This window comes from Sprattus sprattus (assembly GCF_963457725.1).
Source record: "Sprattus sprattus genome assembly, chromosome: 2".
In the NCBI taxonomy this organism is placed as follows: Eukaryota; Metazoa; Chordata; class Actinopteri; order Clupeiformes; family Clupeidae; genus Sprattus; species Sprattus sprattus.
Window position 1 is genome coordinate 22040882 of NC_137921.1, and position 24440 is coordinate 22065321.

At 43.8% G+C, this 24440-nt stretch overlaps 1 protein-coding gene across 2 annotated transcripts in view; it reads left to right on the plus strand.

Moving 5' to 3' along the window:
- The window catches only part of nkain2 (sodium/potassium transporting ATPase interacting 2), a gene marked incomplete at both ends in the record, with an annotated part of 140789 nt that overhangs the window by 40060 nt on the left and 76289 nt on the right, over nt 1–24440 (plus strand). For both annotated transcript variants that reach the window (XM_080832703.1, XM_080832704.1), the window contains 2 exons: nt 17555–17692; nt 21475–21555. In XM_080832703.1, coding sequence (XP_080688829.1) covers nt 17555–17692; nt 21475–21555 — 219 coding nt within the window. The remainder of the gene's footprint in view (nt 1–17554; nt 17693–21474; nt 21556–24440) is intronic.

The following is a 24440-nucleotide window of genomic DNA, read 5'->3' on the forward strand; positions in this document are numbered from 1 at the left end:
CCTCAGTCCTTTAGATTACTAAATCATATTTGTGACATTTAAATGCCAGGTTCAGATGGAGTGGGAGAAAAAAAATGAATGATTGTTTGGAATTTTTAAACAGTTGAGGTAAATGACATGCATAATGAATGCAGGTTGTTTAAGAACTAGCAGATGAAAGGGTGAGAGGGGAAAATGTGCAGGTTTTTCTAAACGCCCCACACATACACATTCTCAAGCCAATCCTTTTCAGCTAATGCAAGGAAGTACCAGAACAACAAAGGAAAGTGGAAATGCAGTATTTCTGCCACTTAGAACTCATAGACATTCAGAACGAGACCCAGAAGCCAAGCAAGAGAAAGAGTAATGCCTGCTCTCACCTCTGGCAAATAACACATTCTATACAGTTAGTGTTTTAATCCACCACATGAAAGCAAACAAGAACAGCCTTATCCTAATGGCATGACTGCCCATTAGTTGCTGACAAGGATTCACAATGTGGTAATACTGTGATGAATCAATGTCCACATCAGGATGGATTTGACAGGCCTCTTTTTGAAGACAAGTATGTATTTCAGTCGTAAAGGTCAAATCACTTTTCTCTCATCTTGTGCAAAACGGAGTGTTTAGAGAAGTTGTTTTTTTTCCTTTTGCGAAGGCCAAGGGGCTTTTCAAACAGCAGCTTGAATATCAGATTCATTAATTCACCTTTGTAGCCAAACGTCTCCAAAACTGAGACTAAACTGGCATGTTTTCACCGTCGATGGCTGGTTTGGATGTCTAAACTCCTTGCATTAGCGGGATGAAAGGCACATTAAGAATGTCTCTGGGAAGTAATTAAAAAGTAACCCAAGCTGTTTATTTGGACGCCCACCTTGCACAGGAATAGTCTTGCCGAGGCTGGTCCCATTTGTGTCAGCACTTGATTTTTGTCACGTGACTCGAGAAGGATGTGGAGACTTTTTTAACGAATCAGGCAAAAAGCCAAAACTAATTGACAGTGCAGTGGTGGTAGCTCAGTTTGATATGTTTTCAATGAGGCCATCAAAAAAGAAAATGGTAGATGATGACTCAGGTTATGGCTTACTCTGCCTCGTAATTGTCTGGGCTGTCTACATATTTGGTTTGAAACTTAAGGGAAGAAATGGCATTTGTGGGATTTATTATTTACTTTTTCCTTCTCTAAGTTAGTTTTTTTTAGTTGGTGTAATTACAGGCAGATCCTGATAACAATTTACCCTGAATCTGATACTCAGTATTATCAGAGTTTCGCAGAAGGGTTAAGCCCAGGAATTGATTAAAAAGTGCTTTTTATGGTGTTTTCTCTCTCTCGCTCTCTCTTTCTCCGAGTGTGTGTGTGTGTGGGTGTGTGGACAGGGATTTTTTTCCGAGGCACCTCCATCAACAACTGATCACACTTTGCTTTTCCTCCAGCGCAGCATCTGAAAATAACTGTTTGTCATTATTTGGAGATCTGAGGAAGAACACATTTACCTAGAGTGAACTGGCTTTTTGCTCCTCATTCAGAAATTAATCTCTTTTCACTCAGCAGCCTGGATCATTTGTTGTTTTTATGATTGCCTACAGAATAGCTGTTGAGGTTTTATAATTGCACACATAGTAGCTCTGTTTCTTTCTTGGCTTTAACCTTTTGTTCCAAAGAGAGAAACAAATGGCTGCTCGAAACTCTGCCATAATGCCTCGTCTCATCGATGACGCAGGCAGATAATTGATTGATGGATCAGGCAATCAGCTCTTTCCTCCTTCGGAGTGCCAGGCGATGCAGACGATCAATTCCACCCTCCCAGGCGACAGATATCATCAGGCCTCAGGAAGTTTCAATAACAGTTTCTGCTGGACACCTCTGAGCCAGTAGAGATAGAGAGAAAAAAGGGTATATATTTGACCTGGGACAAGGGCCGTTAAGTTTGCTAAAGTCAAGATCCAAAGTCTTTTTCAGCCGTGGCTCCAGAACAAGGTATTAAATTGCACCTCTCTTCAGCGGTTTCCCAGGGCACCTAAGTCTTATTTTGAAAGTGGACAATCACAAGGATTTGGATAATTAAGGAGGGTCATACTCTTTTCTTCCTCTCTTACTCACTTTCCCCATTTTACGTCCACTCTTCCCTCATCTTTTAACCTCCCTGTGATCTATTTTGCTACAGAATTTGATCTCTGGCTTGTGAAAGGTCATGAAATCATCTGGAGAAAAGTTGTTGTAAATCCCTGTGGCTGTATACAAGATGTGTTGAGCCTTTATTATTTCACATCCTCTAGGACAAAGGGCATTCTCTGGCTAGACATCAGATAGGTGTTGACTTTCGGACACTGCCCTCGGACACCCACAGTTTGTTCCTTCCGGTTCCGATTCCGGTTCCGATTTGAAATTGGTTTGGCCATCTTAAACAGTTGCCATGCAAACAGCGAAAATGCTCATAGTGTTTGTAGTCTCGGTTGTGAAACCCAAATGTATTTCTTCCAGTGAAACCTAATGGATGATGGTAAGACTACAAGTGGTGTTGAGTGTTTGAAAATGTGTCAAGCTTAATCCATTGCAGTTAGATGAGGCTTTTCTCTCTTTTTCTGCCTGGGAGAAAAAGTGGTAGGAAACGTGGAAAGACTCGCAATCAAGCAAATGACCCTCCATGTTTCATCCCTCCCTGGCTCGATGGCCTGCAGTCTCTCCCTCTTCCATGATCAAAGGCAAGAAAACCTACGATATCCCCTTAAAATTCTCCATTAATGGGGGGTGGAAATCGTGCCAATCATTTTCTCTCGCAGTGATGCAATGCTGTGGAAGTGATTTGACATTAAGTTCACTCATTTCCTTTCATCCACAGACAGCTCTCGGTTTCTCTACAGTCTTCATGCTCATTGTAGCGGGTGCCCTTACTGTGTGGTTTCCTTGTAAGGAGACATGGGGTCAGTGAAGAACACCCCCCCCCCCCCCTTTCCGGATTCTAGGGTCCCCCTTAGCCAGGGTTTAAAGTCTGTAGAAGGTGCAAAGGCACTGGGGTTTCCAAAGGTTCTACTGAAGGGTGCCTATTAAGTTATGCCTCTGCTTTTAGGGCCCATCCTTTTCATCCTTCCCCATTGTTTCGCCTGGTCTTGGCCCTTTGCCTAGGCCATGCACATGAGCAGAGCCCAAGACGGATGGGCCCTCGGTCAGCACATGTTCCTCTCCTGAGGGGGCCTGTCACAGGGGGGAAGCTTGTGGGATTGTGTCAGCTTGACCTCCGTAATACAGGCGTCTGTACGACACGCTCAGGCAGGCGATGCATTTACATACTCGAGGCAGAGCAGAGCCCGACAGAGCCCCCAATGAATATTCAGGCTGGCTTGTACCCCCTGTAATTACTCATCTCCTTGACCCTCATGACAGTCACAGTGTGTGGGTGAGCTTTGTGGAAGCACTAGGGGTTTATGTGGAGGGACTGAGTACCCAATGGGGTATTTGTTTTGGCTTGTCCTGATGCCAGGGCTGCTAATGTATGGGAGCTATAGGTAGTGAGATATGGGTTGGTGCATTATGCCATAACAACCATCTTGGAGTATGTGTGTGAAAGTGTCATAAAGAGGTAAACGTTATGCATTATACATATACACCAAAAAGTATTCTGCTAGGCTATGTAAATGTTCGATAAGGAGGATTAAATTGTCAATGTGGAGATACTGCTCGGGTTCTGACCTTTGTTGCTATATGAATACTTCTAAAATACCACAAAATATACAAGAACATTTTTGAAAATGTAATCAAATGCTGCAATCATGGTTTTATTTGCAGATTTTGTTGGGTACATGTTTACTGTCTCTGTGACTTCTAATAATGTGAATGTGAAAGCTGCCATGGTGTTCAGTCTGAAGATGCCTTTGCTGCACACGCAGGCAACAAATCAATAACCACACATGCAACCTTTGCCAAATTAAGCTAATTCTTTATAATAAGGACAAAATAGAAGAAGCTGAAAATTCAATATCTTTGTATCCTTGAAGAATTCATGCTCTGGGTATAGTTTACTCATCCTGTACAGGAGGGAAAGGGAAAAGTAGAACCTTTAATTATGTTTCAGGGCCACAGTGTTACTCAAGCTTACTGTAGCGTAAAACTATTTGAATGTTTTGTTTGTGAAAACCAGTGAAAATGAGTACCATTCCATATTAAATGTGTTTGAAGGTTTAGCACCAATATGACACAGAATGCAGGCTTAAACCTGGTGACACTCCGCCCCTGGATTTGCCGTGGACCATTGAGTCCCTGGGTTTGAAGCACTGGCTTGAATGGCGAATCATCCTCCAAATAAATAGTCGGTAGTAGCCTAGCAGTTTCTTTCCCTGAGATCCTTCCAACGTGGCATTGTCCTTTCCTGTCAAGTGTTTGCGTGTGTGCGTGTGCGTGTGCGTGTGCGTGTGCGTGTGCGTGTGCGTGTGTGTGTGTGTGTCCACAGGTGGTGCTCTGAAAAAAATTGGTCTTTTATGTGTTGACATCTCTCTTCCTTGTTGTCTCTCCTTCGCTATTTAACACTCCCTCCATCTCACTGACTTTATCCATCTCTCTCTTTCTCTATCTCTCTCGCTCTCTTTCTTTCTCTCTCTCTCTCTTTCTCTCTCCATATGAGAGCATCAGGCATATAAAAGGGAATTAGTGCTTTGGTACATCTTTTTTTCAGGCGGGGTATAATGTCTCTGATTGACATTTTTGGCTGCAATTCTTGGCTGCAGCGATTCTCATCATGTAGCTTTTCACTTTAGAGGCCCTGAGCCCCCGTAAAGCAGATTCCCCGGGCCTGTAACATCGCCCATTAAACTCAATGGGTGGATTTCAGCAGATTCGCGTCACCCAGAGATGGTTATAAGTCCCAGTACACTCACTCCCCACTGGAAATGCACTTTCTTCTTTTGTATCCAAGCGAAAAATCGAAGGACTTGAAAGTATAGGTGTATGAAATCCAGTCATTTTAATTTCCCTTCACGGCAGATATTAATTAAATAAATAAAACTTGTCAGAGTGATTTCTTTCAATGACAAATGTTCATGACAGATTAAGGTCAGTCAATTAGAAGGGAAGCTCTGTGGCCATGTGGTCTGCTGGGCTGTTTAACTTAAATACTGTTTAATCACAGGCCTCATTGTTGAACCTTTGGCACTATCACAACCTCGAGGCCAACCCCTCTCAGTTAAGGGGGCAAATAAATAATGGTTAGAAATTGTAAAGATTTACCCCGATGTCCTTTACAAATATGGTACAGGTCCATACATTGTGTATAGCACACCGTATATACTAATGTTCTTGTGTCCTGTATGTTCTTCTTACATGTATTTACATGTCTCTGAGACACTGAGGAATAGCACAGATATGTATGCCATGGCATTGTAGGTCATGTTCTGTTGTGGGGGTTCAGACACTAGGCTCAGTGAAGCGCCTGAGCCTGTATTAATCAGGCTATATAAACATACAGAGTAGAACTGAGGTGAATGAACGCACCTTTTTATGACATCACTCTGTTACACAGTATGATAAATAGGATGGTGAGGGCATCGGGCACACTGGAATGCTGGCTAACAAATCTAAAAACAATCTTCATTTCCACTACAACGCATCCTGAAGGTTTATTTTTTTTATCAGCTTGGCTGTACGCATCTCTCACACTCACAGCCATTGTCCTTGACCCGCAAGTATACACCAGTGCTAAGTCCTCAAGCTACTCTCTGTGCTCTCTGTACATTTTCTTTCTTATATGCACCCCTGTCCTCCATCAATTGGTTGGAGATGGGTTTTCAGGAAAGAAAATACTGACCAGCACAGAAGCAACGTCATGCACGTGGTGCAAGTGTTATTGTATAACATTATGTTTCACTCATTTTATGGAGAAAGGTATCAGAATCGTGTTTATTGGCCAAGTAAGTTTACACATACAAGGAATTTGTTGATATTGAAAGACATCTCTCTTTTTGTCTTTCTCGGTGGGTCCCTCCATTGCCAAGCTATGTAGGGGTGAGAGGGGTCACCATGCTGAAGATCGAAATAAGAAAAGCTGGCATTGTGTTTCTTAACCCACCATATACATCCTCTCACATGCTTCTCTGCTGTGCTGATGGTGGCACAGCCAATGTAAGGTCGGATTTGCCACAAGAGAAGCGAAAAGGCCACTCGAGAACGTCATTGTCTGCATTACATGCCCTACTATAGGTCTATAGCTATATGGCTGGTCTTGTTACCCCGGCTAACAAGGAAGGCATTCAGCTCGCCCGGCATCAAACAGGCATCACATGCTGTGGAATGCTCCCATCGAATCAGCACAGAATGCAGCCCAGCGAGCTAGCGAGCCTGAAATTGCTCTGGCAAACATTGCTAATGCAAATGAGCTAATGCATATTTCAACAGTCCCCCAGTGTGTAACAGAGTGTAAATGTTGGTATTCATTACTTGTGTGTTAACCCATTATATAGTTCCCCCCTCGATATTAAGTCGCCTATTGTTCCTTGACGACTTTCTGAACTCTTTATGCAAAAAAACTGTCTGTCCCTTCTTGGTTGTGTTTGTGGTGCTTTCAGTAAGTCCTCCCTCCTTTGCCTAAATCTTTAATGACACAAAGTATTTGTTTACTATTAGCAAATTCACTCTCCGTTCGCTTGCATCAGATACATTATGCAACAGACGTTTAACTTTTAGTTTTTTAATATGCCATTGCTTGCGCTTGTAGTACGCTTATTACGAAAACAACTCACACCCCTCTGAAGATTTGCCAAGACTGCATGTTGTATTTTGTAAGCTCTCAAGTTTCAGTCATTTATATTTTTATTACATTTAATGAACGACTCAAAAAACGTAATCTGAGCAAAAATGAACCATCATAAAGGTATACATAAAATAGCTTTATCTACAGAGAGGTTTTTATTTTTCTCATATGATTGTCAAGACTTCAACAGCCAAAGATTAGACCTTTGATTCCATTGCAGACTCTGTTGTGTCTTTGGGCAAAATTTCCACACCTCTTTAATGTTCACCTCCTTTTTCTCCCATTGAGTGTGACAAATGCATTTTCACCTTCTCTACTAATCTCTGGTTGGGGGAAGGTGTTTAATTCACTCCAGGAAGCTACAGGAGAAAATCATGCCATGCTCGCTACATTGTTTGATACTTAAAAGGTGTTCCTCTCTCATTTCTTCCACGCGCTACTAAACCCCCCCTCCCCCCTCCCCCCTACCACTCTAACCCCCCTTCCTCATTCCCCTCAAGTGGAACCGTGCTCGATTCATCCACCTCAGAGTGGAACCGAGCAGAAAACGCACCAAGGTTTACGGGAGAACAAAGGCCAAAACGCCATTACTATGTGCATAATCTCATGAGCTTGTCACTGTAGTCAGTACACAGCTGTGATTCCCAGAAGGAGAAGTCACCTGCACCTCTTTCTACTGTACTGTATGTCTTTGGTCCCTCCTTCATACATCAACACCATGTTTCTGTCACATTCACCAGTATCAGTGTCGGAGCATCATTTTTTTCATGCAGTGTATGTCTATCCTAGATGTGGTGGATCAGTATTGCGAATTGTTGCAAGGGATTTTTGTTCCTTATTAGTCAGTTCACAGATTCAGTGTCATAATTTGTTATGGCATGCACTTGTGTATTTTTAAAGAGCATTCTGTGGTACATGCCCTCTTCTCTCTATTTATGTTGTTTTCAATCTTGTATCAAGTAAAAAAAAAAACGAATTATCAAGTATGGGGTATCACTTCACAATATACAGCAATCATTTTGAAGTTGTACACATTTCTGGTGAGAGGGAATCTGAATGTAATTGAAAGCTTGATGTTTTTCTTTATTTCCAGGGTATCACCGCCTTTAATTATTGAACAGTTTCGGAAGGAACACAGCGGTCTCTGTGGCATGAATGGTGCTGAGTGTTTTTTTATGCACAAAATGGAGTCACTATCTCTGAGACAAATCTACATATCCTCGCATCCTATTTTGTACGACCCAGTCCTTTGTATTCTCCTTCAATGGTGTGGCGGGAGACTTAGCAGGAGGGTGGCCTGATTGCCCCAGTCGGTCTTTGCCCTAATGTGCCTTTCTTCAGGGTTCTTCTTGATGGGGTCTATTAGAGTTGCCCTCTCTTCATTTCCAGGCCAAATGAAGACTGATCCTTCCTCCAGGAATCCTGTGTCCTTATTTCGGGAGGGGGAATCTGCTCCTCTCTACTGAACCTCTCCCAAGCGAGGCCTCCATTTGATTGTTTGATTGTGGTTGCTCCTCACATGTTCTGTTAGGATCTTTCATGAGGATCTTTCAGTTAGGATCACCCATGTGCCTTACTTCAGGTTTCCCCCCAATGGGGTCTATTAGAGTTACCCTCTCTTAATTTCTAGGCTAAATGAAGAGTGGTCTTTGGAAGCCTTTGTGCCTATTGTGTGTGTGTGTGTGTGTGTGTGGGGGGGGGGGTGGTTACGTGACTGGGAACGGGACAGGAAATAGAGTAAACGGGAATGTGCGGGATGGAAATCATAATAATAATATGTCTTGATGCATACATTTGCAGTTCTAATATAAATAATAAAAAATGCTATGGCCAACAAAAGTCAGATTTGGGGAAAACAGTAAATGACTGTGGATTAAAGGACAGTGATCTGTGAGCATTTGGGCACGTCTAAAGTTTTCCGAAGAGTGGAGAGTGAGTGTTAAAACGCTGTACGCTGTTTGAAAGACATGTTAAGTAGTCATCAAATTCAGCACTGACTTGGGGTCTTCAGAGACACACTCTAAAGCAGGTGGCGGTGAAATGCAGCCGAATTTTGCAAAACATAAGGTACATCTAACAGTACCATAGGTGGTCAAGTCTCGAGTCAATGCACTGGCCAAATGGTGTGAATACAAATCTGCAGTAGAAGTAATCTAAGAAAAGTTGTTGAATTGCCTCAAAAATAAGCCCCCCCCCTAATCAAAACACAACACAGGAATGGGATTGGACGGGAGTCATTCTTCTTGGATTTGGACAGGATATAAAAGTTTTCTGTCTTTGGATTGGGACAGGATTGGAGTATGTTCGTAGGAGTGAGGTTGGACAGGAGTATTCTTATATTCTTGAATGGGGTGGAGCAGGAGTGAAAATCCTCTGCTGTGCCATCCTCTTGTTGCACTTCACTGCCAAACCCCATTTGTTTGTTTAATTGCAGAGATCCAATACCACTCCAGATAAGATGGTGAGGTGTTTGGTAAAGCTGTTAAACCCTTGGGAGAGCTTGGTTAGGGGTTGATGTTTCTTCTCTTGGGGACTGCTGAAACAACAGACTTGGCACTTGGCTTGATTGCGACACCCTTTGGTTAAAACTGTTGTGCCTTCGTCATGTGTGTCTCTCAGCATTATCTACCCCTCAGTGCATGAGCATAAGCCCCATGGGTCTGTGGGGGTTTTTATGGCCCATAGTTCTCCTGGTTCCCATCGGGTGCTTTCAGGCCCATCGTCTGTGACGAGTGCTGTTAAAGAGTGGAAACAGATGGAGCAGGATTACTGATGGACAATAGAAGTGTGCCCACTCCTCCTCCTCCTCCTCTCTTCTCTTTTCCTCTCCCTTAAACACATCCAACCACGTTTTTGCCATCCAAGAGCCCCTCGTTCACCTCCCATCCCCATTCAGTAGCTAATGGTGCCCTGGATGATGTGGGGCCTCTAATGCGACATGCTTCCTCCTTGGTTTGTTTTGATCGCAGCAACAGACAGAGAGAGGGAGTGAGAGTGAGAGAGAAGGGCCTTCTTTCCATTCAGGCCGAGCGCCTCTGATTGATTGGCTTTTGTCTTCATGATTAGAGCCAAACCGGTCTATCCCTCTCCCTATCTTTCTCTCGCTTTCCTACTCCCCCTAACTAAGAAAATAAAAGGAAAGGGAGAGAATATGGGGGTGGGGGGGGGGGGGGGGGGGGTAAATAAAAGGAGGGGAAAGTGAAAGAGCCTCTCTTAGCTTTGTCGCAGTGCGAATGAACCTCCATTTCAATCAGAGTAGGCGCAGGTTCTCTGGCAATCAGCCTGGGCTGTGTGTGGGGTGGCTAACACCGGCCACTAATGAGACTCCAGCTTCTCTTTGCTTAAGGAGAAGAAAAAAAAAGGGGGAACAGGGACACATGTGAGTGAGGGTGCGCACACACACACACACACACACACACACACGAATAGTGACACAGATGAGTAAGCATGTGCTACACACACACACACACACTCTCTCTCTCTCTGAAACACATACACACAAACACAAATATGCACTTCCAAACACATTCAGACATACACACAACCACAACTCCCCAAACACACACACACACACACACACACAAACAAGGGCTGCCAAATTTGCTGGTTTACAAAACCAGGAGGGCCTGACCGTATCTCCTCTATTATCAGGAGAATCCAAGAGTTTTTTTTAATATTATTTACACATTTTGTTATCAAGTCTCATTGCAAACCTGCCACGGATATTTATTTAATTGTTTATTGTTTTGGTTCATTTTCGTCCTTGGATTTTCTGTGTATGCAGTTCTGTGGGCTGTTTACTATCACAGGTTTTTGTATATGTGGATACCCACTGCCAACATCAAGGCAGGGAAGTGGTACTGAACTTCTCTGCAGACAAAACCCCAGGCTCCTGTCCTCTGACTGACAATTGGGCCCACACTTCCTTTGTCCTTCCAATAACCCCCAACTGGGGCAACTCAATTTGGACTCGTTCCTCTTTTCATTAATCCCCTCTGCCCCCTATCTCCCAATAATGGACCCCACCACCACCACCACCACCCAACCCCACCTCATATTTATGTATCTAATTACTCATGTGTACATAATTACCTGCTAAATCTGTCACTTTGGTGCGCAGCTGTCCGTATGGCTGTTTGCATTAGCCAACATGAAAGGAGAACAACGAGGGCTGCTATAATGACAGGGAAGCCCCTCTGGCTCCCAACAATAGCCCAAGGTCTCCCTCTCGGTCACACCACCCTCAGAAAATAGCCCTCCTGCCCCACCCCAGAAAAAAAGCCCCTTTCAAAGCTTGGCTGAGGCGACAGTGCTGGGGCGAGCCGGTTCTCTTGCGCCTGGGGAATTCTCCCTCAGGATGGCCAGGTGTTAGTCAAGAGCCTGACCAAACACAAGAGAGGGCCGGTTTAATCAAACTGATGTTTGAATGTGATTGTTTTGTAGTGAATGCACTGAATGGATAGGTCATGTTGGCTGGCTGTTGAATGGCTGTATGGTCACTTTCAGCTGTGTTGAAGATGGTGCTTTTTGAGTCGAAGTGGAGGTCTTTGTTAATAGCAACTTGTTTGATGATGGGCTCTGTAACTCTTGTTTTAGATGGAAGCCGCAGTAAGACGGTTTCTGTACCGACAATATGTCTCGGGAGAATAATGGATTTAGAAATTATAAAATGGTTTGGCACAAGCCTGTGACAACTGAAGTATCCTCCAAGAAAAAAGGGGATGTGACATAATTATTAATGCAATGTACTTGTAATGTACTTGTCCAAAAAATATTATAATTTAGCTACCACAATCTTTTTTCAGAGATCATATTGATTGTTGTGTAGAACATTACATTTCTCTCCCTCGTTTAATTTCCTTTTTTCCACCAAGGGTTTTCTTAATGTGAATTTCCAAGTTATACAGTGGTTTTATAATTTCAGGTGAGACTACTTTGCACATTGATGTTGTAGCAGTCAATGAGTGCTATTTTTTTGATTTCCTTTTCTTCACTTGCAGTGAGGTAAATGCTAAGATAGTCTAATGCCCTCGTAATTGCAGGCTGTTGGATGTCCGCTCCCTGAGTCAATGGGTTGGATGAGCTTTGTGCTTCCATATGGTGTCCCCTCAGCACCAAAGCTCTCACAATTTATTATCCATCGGAGGTGCCCACTTTTCTAACCCCCCTCCCCTATTGTCTAGCCTTAAACAGATGCATCTGAAGTGCCACAGAAGTTCTGGCATATGCCAGTTAGCCTTAGTCTCATTTGTTTGTTTTTGTTTGCCACCAAGCCTTTGTCGCTGTGGCACGGTAAAAACATTTGCCCCTGGTAATGATGCCAGTGAGATGCAGGCTGTGCGCAACACTCGTCAGGTCTCAGAGACAGGAAGGCGTTTGTGGTGCCAACGTTTTCTTTCGGGGCATGGCGGGGAAGTCCCCCCAGGTCTACCTCCCCATACATGCCGTACCATGGAAGTCCAGCTCTCTTTGCCCTCTCCACGGCTCTGCTTCTGTTTGAAGTGGAAAAAATCTATTAAGGAAACAGATGGCAAAACATCAGTATTTTTTTCCTTCTTTCCTGAACCTTCTGTTGCGAGAAATGATTACAGTGAGAGGGAAAACATGGAAAGGGGCCAAGGTAAACGGGGGAAGGGGAGCACTCAGGTACATCGAAAAGAAATCAGAACCCTCCACCACCCACACACACACACACACACACACACACACACACACACACACACACACACACACACACACACAACCACCACTTTTCACTAACGCAGTAGCGGACCACTGGCTCAGGGTTAGTTGGTGTCACAATCACTGTAAGTTGAATTTCACACGGGGACAGCCAGTCCAGCACTGCTATAGAGAGATTTTTGGGGAAAATGTTTTTGAAAACAGATGCCAGCATTCATAATGCACTATTAGTAAGGCTCTGCATTATGGTATTTTTAAGCTGAATGGCGATACAAAATATATACACGTTTTTTTCCACAGTCAGCTAAATATTCAGTTTAAGTCAAAGCCTCATGTGAGATGTCACAAGCACTTTTACTAAAACAAGCTGCAATCAAAATAAAATGCAAAGACAGGGTTTCCTTCCCTATTTGAAAATATACAGCTGCATAACATGTAAAATGAAAAATAATGTAAAATAAATAGCCTATAGGAAATATACTTTTTAATGTTTTTTGATTATTGTAGTGACATTGTTTTGCAGAACATGATTGAACTGCATGAATACTGCATGTTGGTTTTGTTTCCAATTTACATTATGATGGACTATAATATACAATCTGACCTGTTTTGTGGTGGGAAATACACAGAAAAAAACCTTTATCGAACATATAAATTGTACGAGAATGGTTCACAGACGTGGCTAGACTCATCATACTGTTAGCTGGCTAGCTAAACATGCACTGTTTAACACCAAACAAAACCTCAACTGGCAGGGATAACACCGGTACTAACTAAAACCATGAAAATGTCTTAAAATAGTTAAATGGATTCATGTATTTACTAAACACTAATCTAATCACTTTATTGCCAAGGGTCTAAAGTACTCTTTAGGCTTATAAATAAATAATGAATGCCGTTTACAATTGTGGAGTTACCCTTGAAACTGAGGCTTCAAAGCAAGAGTCCTGACAGATCGAGACTTGCATTGTTTTGGCAAAATGGCGTCACAGGCGATGTTCGAAGTGACAGTGACAGACCCACTTGATGTCTTGCTCGGGCCCTGGGACATGATGATCTCCAAGCCCACCCCCATCTACCAAATTAACTATTTCTTTATTTGACATGACTTTGATGTGTTTGCATGTTAATGCATCAGACCTTTGCATAGGCTAGCACACATCGCTGTTCTGTCACCACTCATATCGTTTCTGATATCATATTTCCATCGACCAGCTGGTATCCCTAGAGTGCATTCAAAGCCTTGGGAAACGAACCACTTTTCAACACATCTGGTAGGAAAGCTTTAAAGCTTTAAGACGCATTTTCACCATCATTAGTTTACAGCTCTTTCCATTCATGGTAACATACCATTGCAATATAAAACTGCTGTCAGTGGCTGCTATAGGATCTAAAGGGACCTTCACAGACACAGAGGGAGAGTGTGACAAAGAGAGATGCAAACACTGGCATGGCTTTACAGAATAAATGAGTTGTGTAACACAACATCATATTATATTGAAATAAATGGTATTGTCTCAACCTATATCTCGTTTGAAAACATATCGATTTACTACCTTAATAATAAGGGATGTGATTATACTGTTCAACGTCCACATATAATAGAGGCAATTTCAGTGTCCAACAGTAAACATTTTGTTTTCATAACATTACAAACATGCAGTTTCTCGTATGTTTTGCAGCTAACTTCCCTCTTCCCCCTCATGTGTCTGAGTGAGAGATAGCCGTGAGACTAGGGAGAGGCCCTCATGTAGTTGTCAGTCAGTCAGTCGGCTTGGCCCGTCTGGTGGCTAGCGAATGACTGATTGGTCCACACCCAGCAGATGCTCGAGCAGGCAAGAGGCTTGGGCCTGGCGGTGTGCTAGTGGTGATGGTGGTGGCTGGGGGTGGGCGGGTTGGAGATGGGTACACGAGACAGGCCCCAGTGGGGGTGTCACCAGCTGGTCAACCCCAGGCTCCACGTCACGGGGGAGACTGATTAATACGGAACTCCAGCCGCAGAGCGCTGCAATGGCTGCCAAGGTTTACTATAGACTCCCACCACCCCCCTCTAGAGTATTAGAGTTTGTTTTGGTTCTTTTCCCCCTTTCTTTTCTTTCTTTCGTATTTGAGACAGAGTTGCAGAGAGATTAAGCATAAAACATAGATTAGTGTGTCGGCTGGGCTGATGACGCCTGTAGCTGCAGTACTGATCTTCTCCTCAGAAGATTTGACTTGTCAGAAGTTGTGTTGTTGACAGTGACATGAAATATAAAGAAGATGCTTCTGGAAAAAGTAGTTATTCATAAGTTTCTCAACCTTTGGCGTACTACCCCGTCATCCCGATGATATGGCGTCATCCCGATGATAACTTAATAATTACTATATAGACTTAAGCTACAGTATGTCTACATGGTGTCACAGAACGAACAGACCGAGATGGGAGTACTTGAAACTATTGCAGACAGAGACAGCCAGGAACAAACAGGACAGACAACAGGTTGCAGATATGTAGATGCTGAGGGAGTTCATCCTCGAGAACACAGTCACAACCCAAGGAGGGGCGCAGGCTCGTAGCACTGCTGGGAACTGAGAGAACTGGCGATCTGAGCGCAGAAAGGAACTAAGCAGAGGCAACCTCTGAGCTTACTAATCTATAAACTTAAACTCCGTTGCGGCAAACAAAACACGAGTCACACTCGGCAAGGTACAAACTAAACACGAACAAAAGACTAAGATGGAAACTGGAACTAAGGCTATGAAAGTATCAGGTACAAACTATGACGGGAGCGAAGTGTGATACCAACACCGAGTGAAGGCAGTGTGAGGTATATGTAGGGGCTGTGACAGGTGTGGGTGATTAGTAACCAGGTGAGTGCAAGCGCGGTGCAGGTGAATGAGAACGCAGGTGTGAGAGATCAGTACTCCAGTGAGAGTGAGTGGAAACCCACGGGGTGTGGTTGGTGCGGGTCCGGGCTTTGACGTGACACATGGACTCCTTTTGCTAAGACCTCACCACACTCAATTCACAGTTCTTTTGTCCGACACAATGAATAGTGAATAAATTAATAGTGAATCCATATTATCATCTGGGTGGTACTTGCATTGTTTATATCTTGCTGCCTTTGAAGTCCAATGAGAGGCGTTGCATGTGTTAGGAGAGCTAAAAATAGCGTTAGAAAGGGACGAAATACGATTGTTGAATAGAGGTCACTGTTGGGCAAATATCGCCAAAAATGTCGCCAGAATTTGCCTTTTGGCTGCACTGTTCATCCCCAGTGCTATATTCTAGGGCAATGTGCAATTTGTATTCATTACAGAGAAAGTGTTGTGACTATAGAATGGTCTGCAATGAGTTGCCGCAGACAACCACAAACTCGCGTGGGACTGTATATGTATTTGTGTCCTTCAGGTTTTGGGGAAGTATTAGTTTGTGTGTATGTGGGAGAGTTGTGTGTGTGTGTATGTGTAGGTGTAGTTAGCAAAGCAAATCCTGTATCTACTGATAGACATTGACTTCCCATGCTGCCTTGGCGTCTCCTGGCAACAGGCAGAGTGACATGTACCACAAAGATACTACAAATCTAGGCAGGATTTTAAACACGTTCACTGTATTTCATCAGATGACCTTGCTGAACTTGACCATTTCCAGAAGCCTGGCAACCACCTGCCAGGCATGTTTCTCTGTCAGTGACTGTGTTGGAGCAGGAGTGGGTCTTCGGGTAAGAGAGTGAGCGGGGGCATCAGGATATGTTACCAATAGCATCACACTGTGACAGACAATCCTCTCTCTCTGACTCTCACTCTCTCTCTCTCTTTCTCTCTGCCTCTCACTGAAAATGTCTCTCTCTCTCTTTCTCTCTGCCTCTCTCTCACCTCTCATCTAACCCCTTTTACCTCTACTCCTCTCCTTTTCCACCCTCCTCCTCCAACCCCTTCACCTGCCCTTTTGATGTGCCATGGCTTGTAAGTGTCGGCACAGGCATCGTGTCCAATCAGCCGGTGAGATTTATGTGTCACAAGTCTTGAGTCGGGCGCTGCCAGGTTTAATTTCCCAGCAAGCCTAGCAAAGAGAGGGAGTGGTGGAGGCAGATGGGGGATGGTGGCGAGAAGGAGAGGGCAGAAGGCTGATAAGGGATGTGGGGGATTGGAGGTTTGACTCTGGAGATCACCACATATCTGCCCCAATTAAAGGTTGTTTTTGAGGGGTGGTGGAGCGTGTGTGTGTCTGTATGTGTGTGTAGTACGCACCATGCATGTGTGTGTACAACTTTGTGTCTGTGTGTCTGTGTATGTCTGTGTGTGTGTGTCTGTCTGTGTGTGTGTGTGTGTCTGTCTGTGTGTGTGTGTGTGTGTGTCTATGGTTGTGTCTGTGTGTGTGTGTGTGTGTGTCTCTGTGTGTGTGGGTGTGCGTGTGTGGGTTTGTTTGTGTGTGTGTGTGTATGTGTGTGTGTGTGTGTGTGTGTGTGTGTGTGTGTGTGTGTGTGTGTGTGTGTGTGTGTGTCTGTGTGTGTGTGTCTTTGTGTGTGCACGTGAGTGTGGTGGTGCCACTACTTACCATTGTTAATCCACACTGCAACTTAATGTAGATGAATGTGTCCAAATCTGTAAATAAGTTACAAAGTAATGTCATTAAATGGCACGTTGTTTCACTTAAAGGAAAATAACCTGCGGTGTCGTTGTGGCTTATGCACCTGGTCAGGGACGTGGGGGTTTGGCCATTTGACTCTTAAAATCCCCACATATTTGTCCCATTTAAAAGCTTGACTGGGAACTGCTGGGGCTGTGTGTGTGTGTGTGTGTGTGTGTGTGTGTGTGTGTGTGTGTGTGTGTGTGTGTGTGTGTGTGTGTGTGTGTGTGTGTGTGTGGGGCCTGGAAACTGTAGCTGTCTGGTCTGCCCTGAAGCACATGCCTGTGGAGGATTCATCATGGAGCACCACACACAGAGTTAGAGACAGAGAGAGAGAAAAAGAGAGAGCACCCCTCCACATCTATGAAAAATGAAATGTGAATCAGTCCCCCTGTGAGTTGGACGTGCATCTCATTAGTTACTTCAGCGAGTTACTTCAGCGCTCAATTCAAACAATGGATTTTTATGTTCTCTGAAGAATGTTAACACGAGTATGTTTCTGTTTGTTCAACCGTTGAGAGTGTTGTTATTTTGTCTGTTCCTGCAGATCAGTATTTTGGAGCGTCAGATCTTTGACTTCCTGGGCTACCAGTGGGCGCCCATCCTCACCAATTTCATCCACATCATCACAGTGATCCTGGGCCTCTTCGGGACAGTGCAGTTCAGACCCAAATACGTCACGGGGGTGAGTTTTTCCAGCCTGGTTGATAGACACTGCTCAGTAGCTTCTAACAGGGCATACATATGTGTTTTTATGTGTTTGTGTATATTTCTGTGTGTCTGTGTTTGTATTGTGTGCATGCATGTGTGTGTATTTCACTCTCTATCTGTCTCTCTCTCTCTCTCTCTCTCTCTCTCTCTCTCTCTCCCTCTCTCTCTCTTTCTCTCACTCTCACATGCAACTCTGGTCTACACCTATACATCCTACTAGCTATGGCATGCATGGCAATCATTGTTCAATGAGTTGAAATGTTATCAACTTAGCACACCCACTTACCAATCACCACTGCATTTGCCTCTGACCTTATTTTTGAGAGGAAATGTGATGGACTGGGTGAAATGTTTGTATTTTTTCCCCATTGGGCTCTTCTACTGTATTCAAAACAGTTGCCTCAGGATAAAAGTATCAAACTGAACCTAGCACGCATTCAATTTCGGTATTACAGGCTCTCAGTGCTCAAATAAAAGGCTCTGAAAGCGGGGCAGCTTTTCCTGTGAACTGGACTCGGGTCACGTAAAAAAGCTCCAATCCTCTTTGCCTCCATCTCCACTCTGTTTTGAGATTAATGTTGCCTAACACTTTCTCCTGACACACTGTCGAGGATCAGAGTCAAACACTCGGAGTGTTTAAAAACAAATAAATACCTGTGAACACGGGCGCCGGAGATTACCTTACCTACATTGTAGAAGCCTCTCGGTATTTAAATGTGAGGCTGGTATGTGATACCAACAATAAATCAGCTTTCTGCAGTCCAGGGAGGAAAGAAAAAACACACAAAACAAAAATAAAACAGTCATGAATAAAGTGTAATTTTAGGACTTGTCCCCCAGAACATAAATCTTCATGTTGTGACAGGCTCTCAGTCATGGTGGGTATTAGAGACATTTAAAACCCCAGGCATTTTCTCCCTTGCTCTCTCTCTCTCTCTCTCTCTCTCTCTCTCTCTCTCTCTCTCTCTCTCTCTCTCTCTCCCTTTCTCTCTCTCTCTCTCTCTCTCTCTCTCTCTCTCTCTCGCTCTCTGTCGTACTGGTCTGATGGCCCAGGGAGTAATATTGATGTTTTGATGGACGTGGCCATCAGAGTCAGACATCCGAAAGGGCCTTGTCTCTCAGTCTGAGATGAACCAGATAACCTTTACGGCGCTGCACACGTCTCCGCGGCTCGAAAAATGAAGGGTCAGAATCACAACCCTTGTCCGATATCAGAGTAAGAGTATCAGAACAGGAAGAGGAAGAGAGAGAGAGAAAGAGACAGAGAGAGATATAAAGAAAGAGAGAGAGAGACAGAGAGAGAGAATAATCATGTAGGAAAGGATGAGAAGTATATAGTCAGACAGAGAAAAAAATAGATATAGAAAGAGAGAGGGAGAGAGAGAGATGGGGACACACATATTCTCACACACACACACACACACACACACACACACACACACACACACACACACACACACACACACACACACACACACACACATACATATCCATGCTCACAGGTGCACTCTCACCTAAACGCAAGCACGCATACATTCACACACAGGGTCAACACTCTCTCTCTCTCACACACCCCCATAGAGATAAATGGCTGAGCGTGTCGCATTATTCTCGCTTATATCCGTTCGGAAGGTGCTGTCAGGGAGGATGAATCCTCATTCTAATTTAACATGGCACTCTCCAGCCACTGATCCCCATCCAAATGAACCTCCACTTCACCCTCTCCACCCTCTCCACCCTCTCCACCTCTCGTATGTCCTAACAGCATGTTAAACATAGAAAAAGTCAAAGAGAGAATTTACTTCACCCACTTCTGTGGAGTCCCTCCATCGCCTAATGCTCGGCCCAATTTGGTCTCACAGCAAATGTTCTTGTACTTCTGGGGGGAGCGGTGAAGCAACCAGAGTGTTGTCTGTCAGGGGGGTAAGCAGCTGGCACATTTCGCTCTCCTAACATCCCCCCCTGTTCCAGCGAGCTTTTCTTCTCCTCTCCTTTTCTCCTTTTACTCATGCCATTCTCACTCTCTTTCTCCCCCTCTTCATCCCCCCCCCCCTCTCTGTCTTTCTCCTGTCTTCCTTGAGCACCAGCAGACATCCCTGGCTGGGTCATGGCGCCTAATTGAAGTCAATGGTTCAGCCCAGGCTCTCCTCCCACCAGTCCTGGTGTGGGAGGCTCCTGATTATGTTCAGCCACGTGTAAGACAGGAGATATGTCAGCCCTTCACACACACACGCACACACACACACACACACACAAACACACACACACACACAGACACACACACACACACACACACACACACACACACACACACCATGCCTTCATCTCCAAGCTTTAGCCGAGAGAGATGTGTGCACCACTGACCTGCAACCTCTGCTTGTGGTGCCCAGTGGATTTCCTGTGTAAAAGATGGAGAGACAGAGAAAGGAAAGACAGTGAAAAAGGGAGAGACGAGAGAGAAACTAGCATATGTGCTGTGAGGGATACACACACACCCACATGCATGCACACACCCACATGGTGTTAGATGGTGGATGTTAAAATGCAGGAGGTGGTTTGCTGCCAGTGTGACAGATCACCATGCTTGGTTTCCTACTCACACAGAGGCCATCTGGGATGGTGGTGGTTGTGTATGTGTGAGTGTGTGTATGTGTGTGGTGGGGGATAGACGTCCATCAGTCCCCTTGGGTGGGCCCCACCCTGTGCATTCACACACACACACACACACACACACACACACACACAAACACACACACAGCAACGTCCCTCATGCATGAACTGAAGCTAATTTAATAACTAATTTTGCTAATGTTATGCCATGAGCAAGATCCTAAGTGCAAACATGGGTGGTCAGCATGATGCTCCCACACATCGCACCATAGCTTTAGTTCATACGCAACGGACTTTGTTTGCTGTTCGTCAATGAAGTTAGGGCCCGTGGTGTGTGTCATCGTCACCACAGGATGCAGTAGCACACTGCTGCCTGTCTGGGTTTTAACTGGATCAGACAGGCATTACTCTCCTGACAGGTATCTCCCTACGGAACTGTCTACGGTGTTTTTCTACGTGCAGTGATCCCATGTTTTTGTGCATATAAGATCCCTGACAATCACAGAGTTGTCCATTGATTTCTGGATTGGCTGGCTGAGTTGAAACAAAGTGTTGATTTCCCAAGACGTTGCTTGTTGATCAAACACTGACATGGGTGCTTTGGACATACCAAAGAGATTTTTTCCCATCTGAAGAATGCTGATATCCCTCACTACATCACTTATTTAAGCAATATAGTATGAGTGCGAGTGGGGTAGGTAAGGGATATTCCCACGGGTGGTGTTCGGCCGTAGCCACGAGGCCGGAGGGCCTGTGTGTGTGTGTGTGTGTGTGTGTGTGTGTGTGTGTGTGTGTGTGTGTGTGTGTGTGTGTGTGTGCACGTGTGTGTGTGCATGGGACCCATGGCAGTGATGCCAGGCGAGAATGGCATCATGTCCCTGGCATCTCTCAAAGCCACAGAGACTGCAGATTGTTGCAAGACTTGTAAACGATGTGTGAACATTAATTAAAACAAAAACAAGAAAAAATAAATCCCCCCGCCCTTTTTTTTGTGTCTCGGTTGGCTGGGATCAGGGGGGTGCATTAATGATTCAGATGTTGATATTGATGTCTGGGGCTGCCAGGATTTTTTTTATCTCTGGGTTTGATGTGAACCTGTAATCTTAATCCTGTTTGACACTATTTTCCTGTTCCTCTTCCTGGCAGTATGCAGTCTGGCTGGTACTGTGGGTGACCTGGAATGTCTTCATCATCTGCTTCTACCTGGAAGTAGGAGACCTCTCAAAGGTAATCAAGTTTTTTACATCACTATATGTCTCTCGCTTAATTACAAATTGTTGAATTCCAATGTGTCACACTGGTTTTTTGATTTTTTTTGGTTGTGTTTTATTCTTGATAATCGGTCTTCTGGTAGGAGTTTACTCTCATTTCATTCTGGAGCTAATTTTGGTTGTAGATGTTTTTCTATTTTCCTCCCACTGTCCCACCAAAGTCATGCTACAAATTAAGCTATTTGAATATTTTCAGTATTGAAAATTCAGAGAGAAAATTCAAGGCTGACCCACTTGGTGTCTACCAGTTTAGCATAACACTGAACTCTCAAATTCAGTGGCGTGCAAAGTTTTTAGGAACTTGTGACAAAACGCTGTATTGTATGAATACGTTTGGTTTGTCAAATAAAAGCATACAAGTGCAGTAAACCAAAAAAACTAAAGCATATCAATATTTGGTATGACCTCCCTTTGTCTTCAAAACAGCACATACAGTATTTCCCTTTAGGTGCACTTGTACAGTTTCTTAAGGCTGGTATGTCTTTTCAAGCCTTTGGCAGAACTTGCTACAGTTCTTCAGTGGATTTAGACTGTCTTGATTCTTTCTGTGTTTTCATGTCATCCCACCAAACACTGGTTTCTGTCAGTTTTGAGCTGATGGCTTTTTCATCTGCAATCTGCAATGTGGCCTGCTACTTTGTAACTATCCTTCTTAAACTGCATGTAAATGTCTCACTGGAGTACATCACTATTTTCAAAAAGAGTGTTTGAAAATATAAAATATATCACCGATTAACACAGTAATTGCAAATAAGGATAGAAAATAAGGTCTCAGATGAATGTTGTTTGAAACAACTAAATGGCCTAAAACTACAGTAGATGCAAATCTCCAAGGATCTACATTTCCCCCATCCTGCTCCCCCTTTATCTCCCAACCCCTCCTTTTCACTGAAACGGCTAATTTATTCTCTAATCCGTCATCTGCTCACGTATGTAAGAAAATGTAATTAAAATGTCAAAATGTCAAATAATGTACCCAATTAAAAGGCAAACCAACCTTGTAACTTGATAATCGAATCAATCAAGCAGTTTCTATCATTACATTTTCATCATCCAAGCAGAGATAGCTACATTGCAATAAATGTGAGATAAAAAAAAAACGTCACTAAAACTGCCAAATAGTTTTAGTCTTTCCACGCCGCTGGAACTGCCAGGGTATTCACTGCCTCTGTGACTGAAAGTATCCTTGAGTATGAGTGCTTTATACAGAACTGAATACGACTATTGTACAAGTGGAATGGGTTGTGTATCTGTAATGGATTTATTGTAGAGCAGTGAAATTAACCTCCAAACTAGTCCTCTGCAAACATCATCTTTAGATGAAAGATACTTCCTGTCGTTTTTTGTCTTTGAGTTTTTGTTTGCCGTTGTGAAGTGTGGCTTGTGCTCTGGAGACTGAGTTGAGTGTTTGGCATTTGGAGGTGGAGAGGAGCCTCGCGAGTTTGTTGCTGGTTAACTCAGTTTCTTCTTATGTTTGGTCTGTCGTTGCTGAACAGTCTTATCGGGCCTGACAGATAACAGATGGAGTTCTCACTTTGAAGTGTCTGTTTCCTACTGACGCGTTCTGGGTGTTTAAGAAAGATTGCTCAAAAAGGGTTTGACAAAGTGCCTAGGTTGAAATATTCATTCCGAAAGCACATTGGTGTTTGCTTTTCGGTAACCAAATAGGGTGTGGTTACATTTTACATACAATTGTAATTTCTATGTTTATTAGCTATATTGAAGGTTTTTCTAAGATCAGGTAAGGATGGGTTTGCTAAAAGAGGTCTCCATACCAAAAAATGGTAGATTCTTGTAACAGCTTCTTTGTAGGTTTGGGATCAATGACATGGTTGACGTCACAGTAGAAGCACAGTTTACTTGTAAAAACATGAGGGGCTTTGATGGCATAGCACATGCGGATGCAGAAACCAAGTATCACTGGCAGATCAAGGCAGTGTAATTCGAGAGAGATGTTGTGCCTCTATGTTCTTGTGAGCTCCACATGGCAAAACCTGCTTCAGGCACAGCCTCCCCCCCTTATGTTTGCATAGCTTTGAATCTGTTGGTAGTGTCTCCAAACCAGCCTCATTTGGAGAGCACTGGCTTGGCAAGAACATCTGTGCCCATTTAGGTGTGTAAACATGTAGCGAGAGGCTCTTCTCGACAAGATGGGGTTTGGGAAAAAGAAGGGGATGGAAGGAGGTAAAGAGGTGCATCATGGGCAGGGGTTGGTGATTATCTCCTCCCCCCCTGTGTTGGCAGGATGAGGCTTGTCCTGCCTCCCTGGCATCGATGTGTTTATCTGCTGGCCAGGGAGTGACAGAGTGACATTGCTGTGTCACCATTAGAGGCAGCAGGCAAACAGCTCCTCCTTTGAACTCCTCCTTTCCATTATTTCATCTCAGGGGGAGGTGGGTATGGATAGAGTAATTTATGTCCATGGCTGTCATGGACGAAACTTTCTAAAAGGGTTGGCCTTTTTTATCGAGAAGAAGGTGCTTGGTGTTGCCACGTATGGCAACCAGTGTACTGCCCCAAAACTAAAAGGTGTTACCAATTTCATCCTCCTCCCACATGAAGCCCAGAAATGTTTTTTTTTTATATATCTCAGTGCCATTCCAAATGCTACTGCTTCTGCACCTACAGAAAACAATTCTCCTTTAAATATACAGCCGCGGAAAAAATTAAGAGACCACTTCAAAATTATCAGTTTCTCTGGTTTTACTATTTATTGGTATGGGTTAAAGTAAAATGTACATTTTTGTTTTATTCTATAACCTACTGGCAACATTCCTACCAAATTTCAAATAAAAATATTGTCATTTAGATCATTTATTTGCAGAAAAATGACAATTGGTC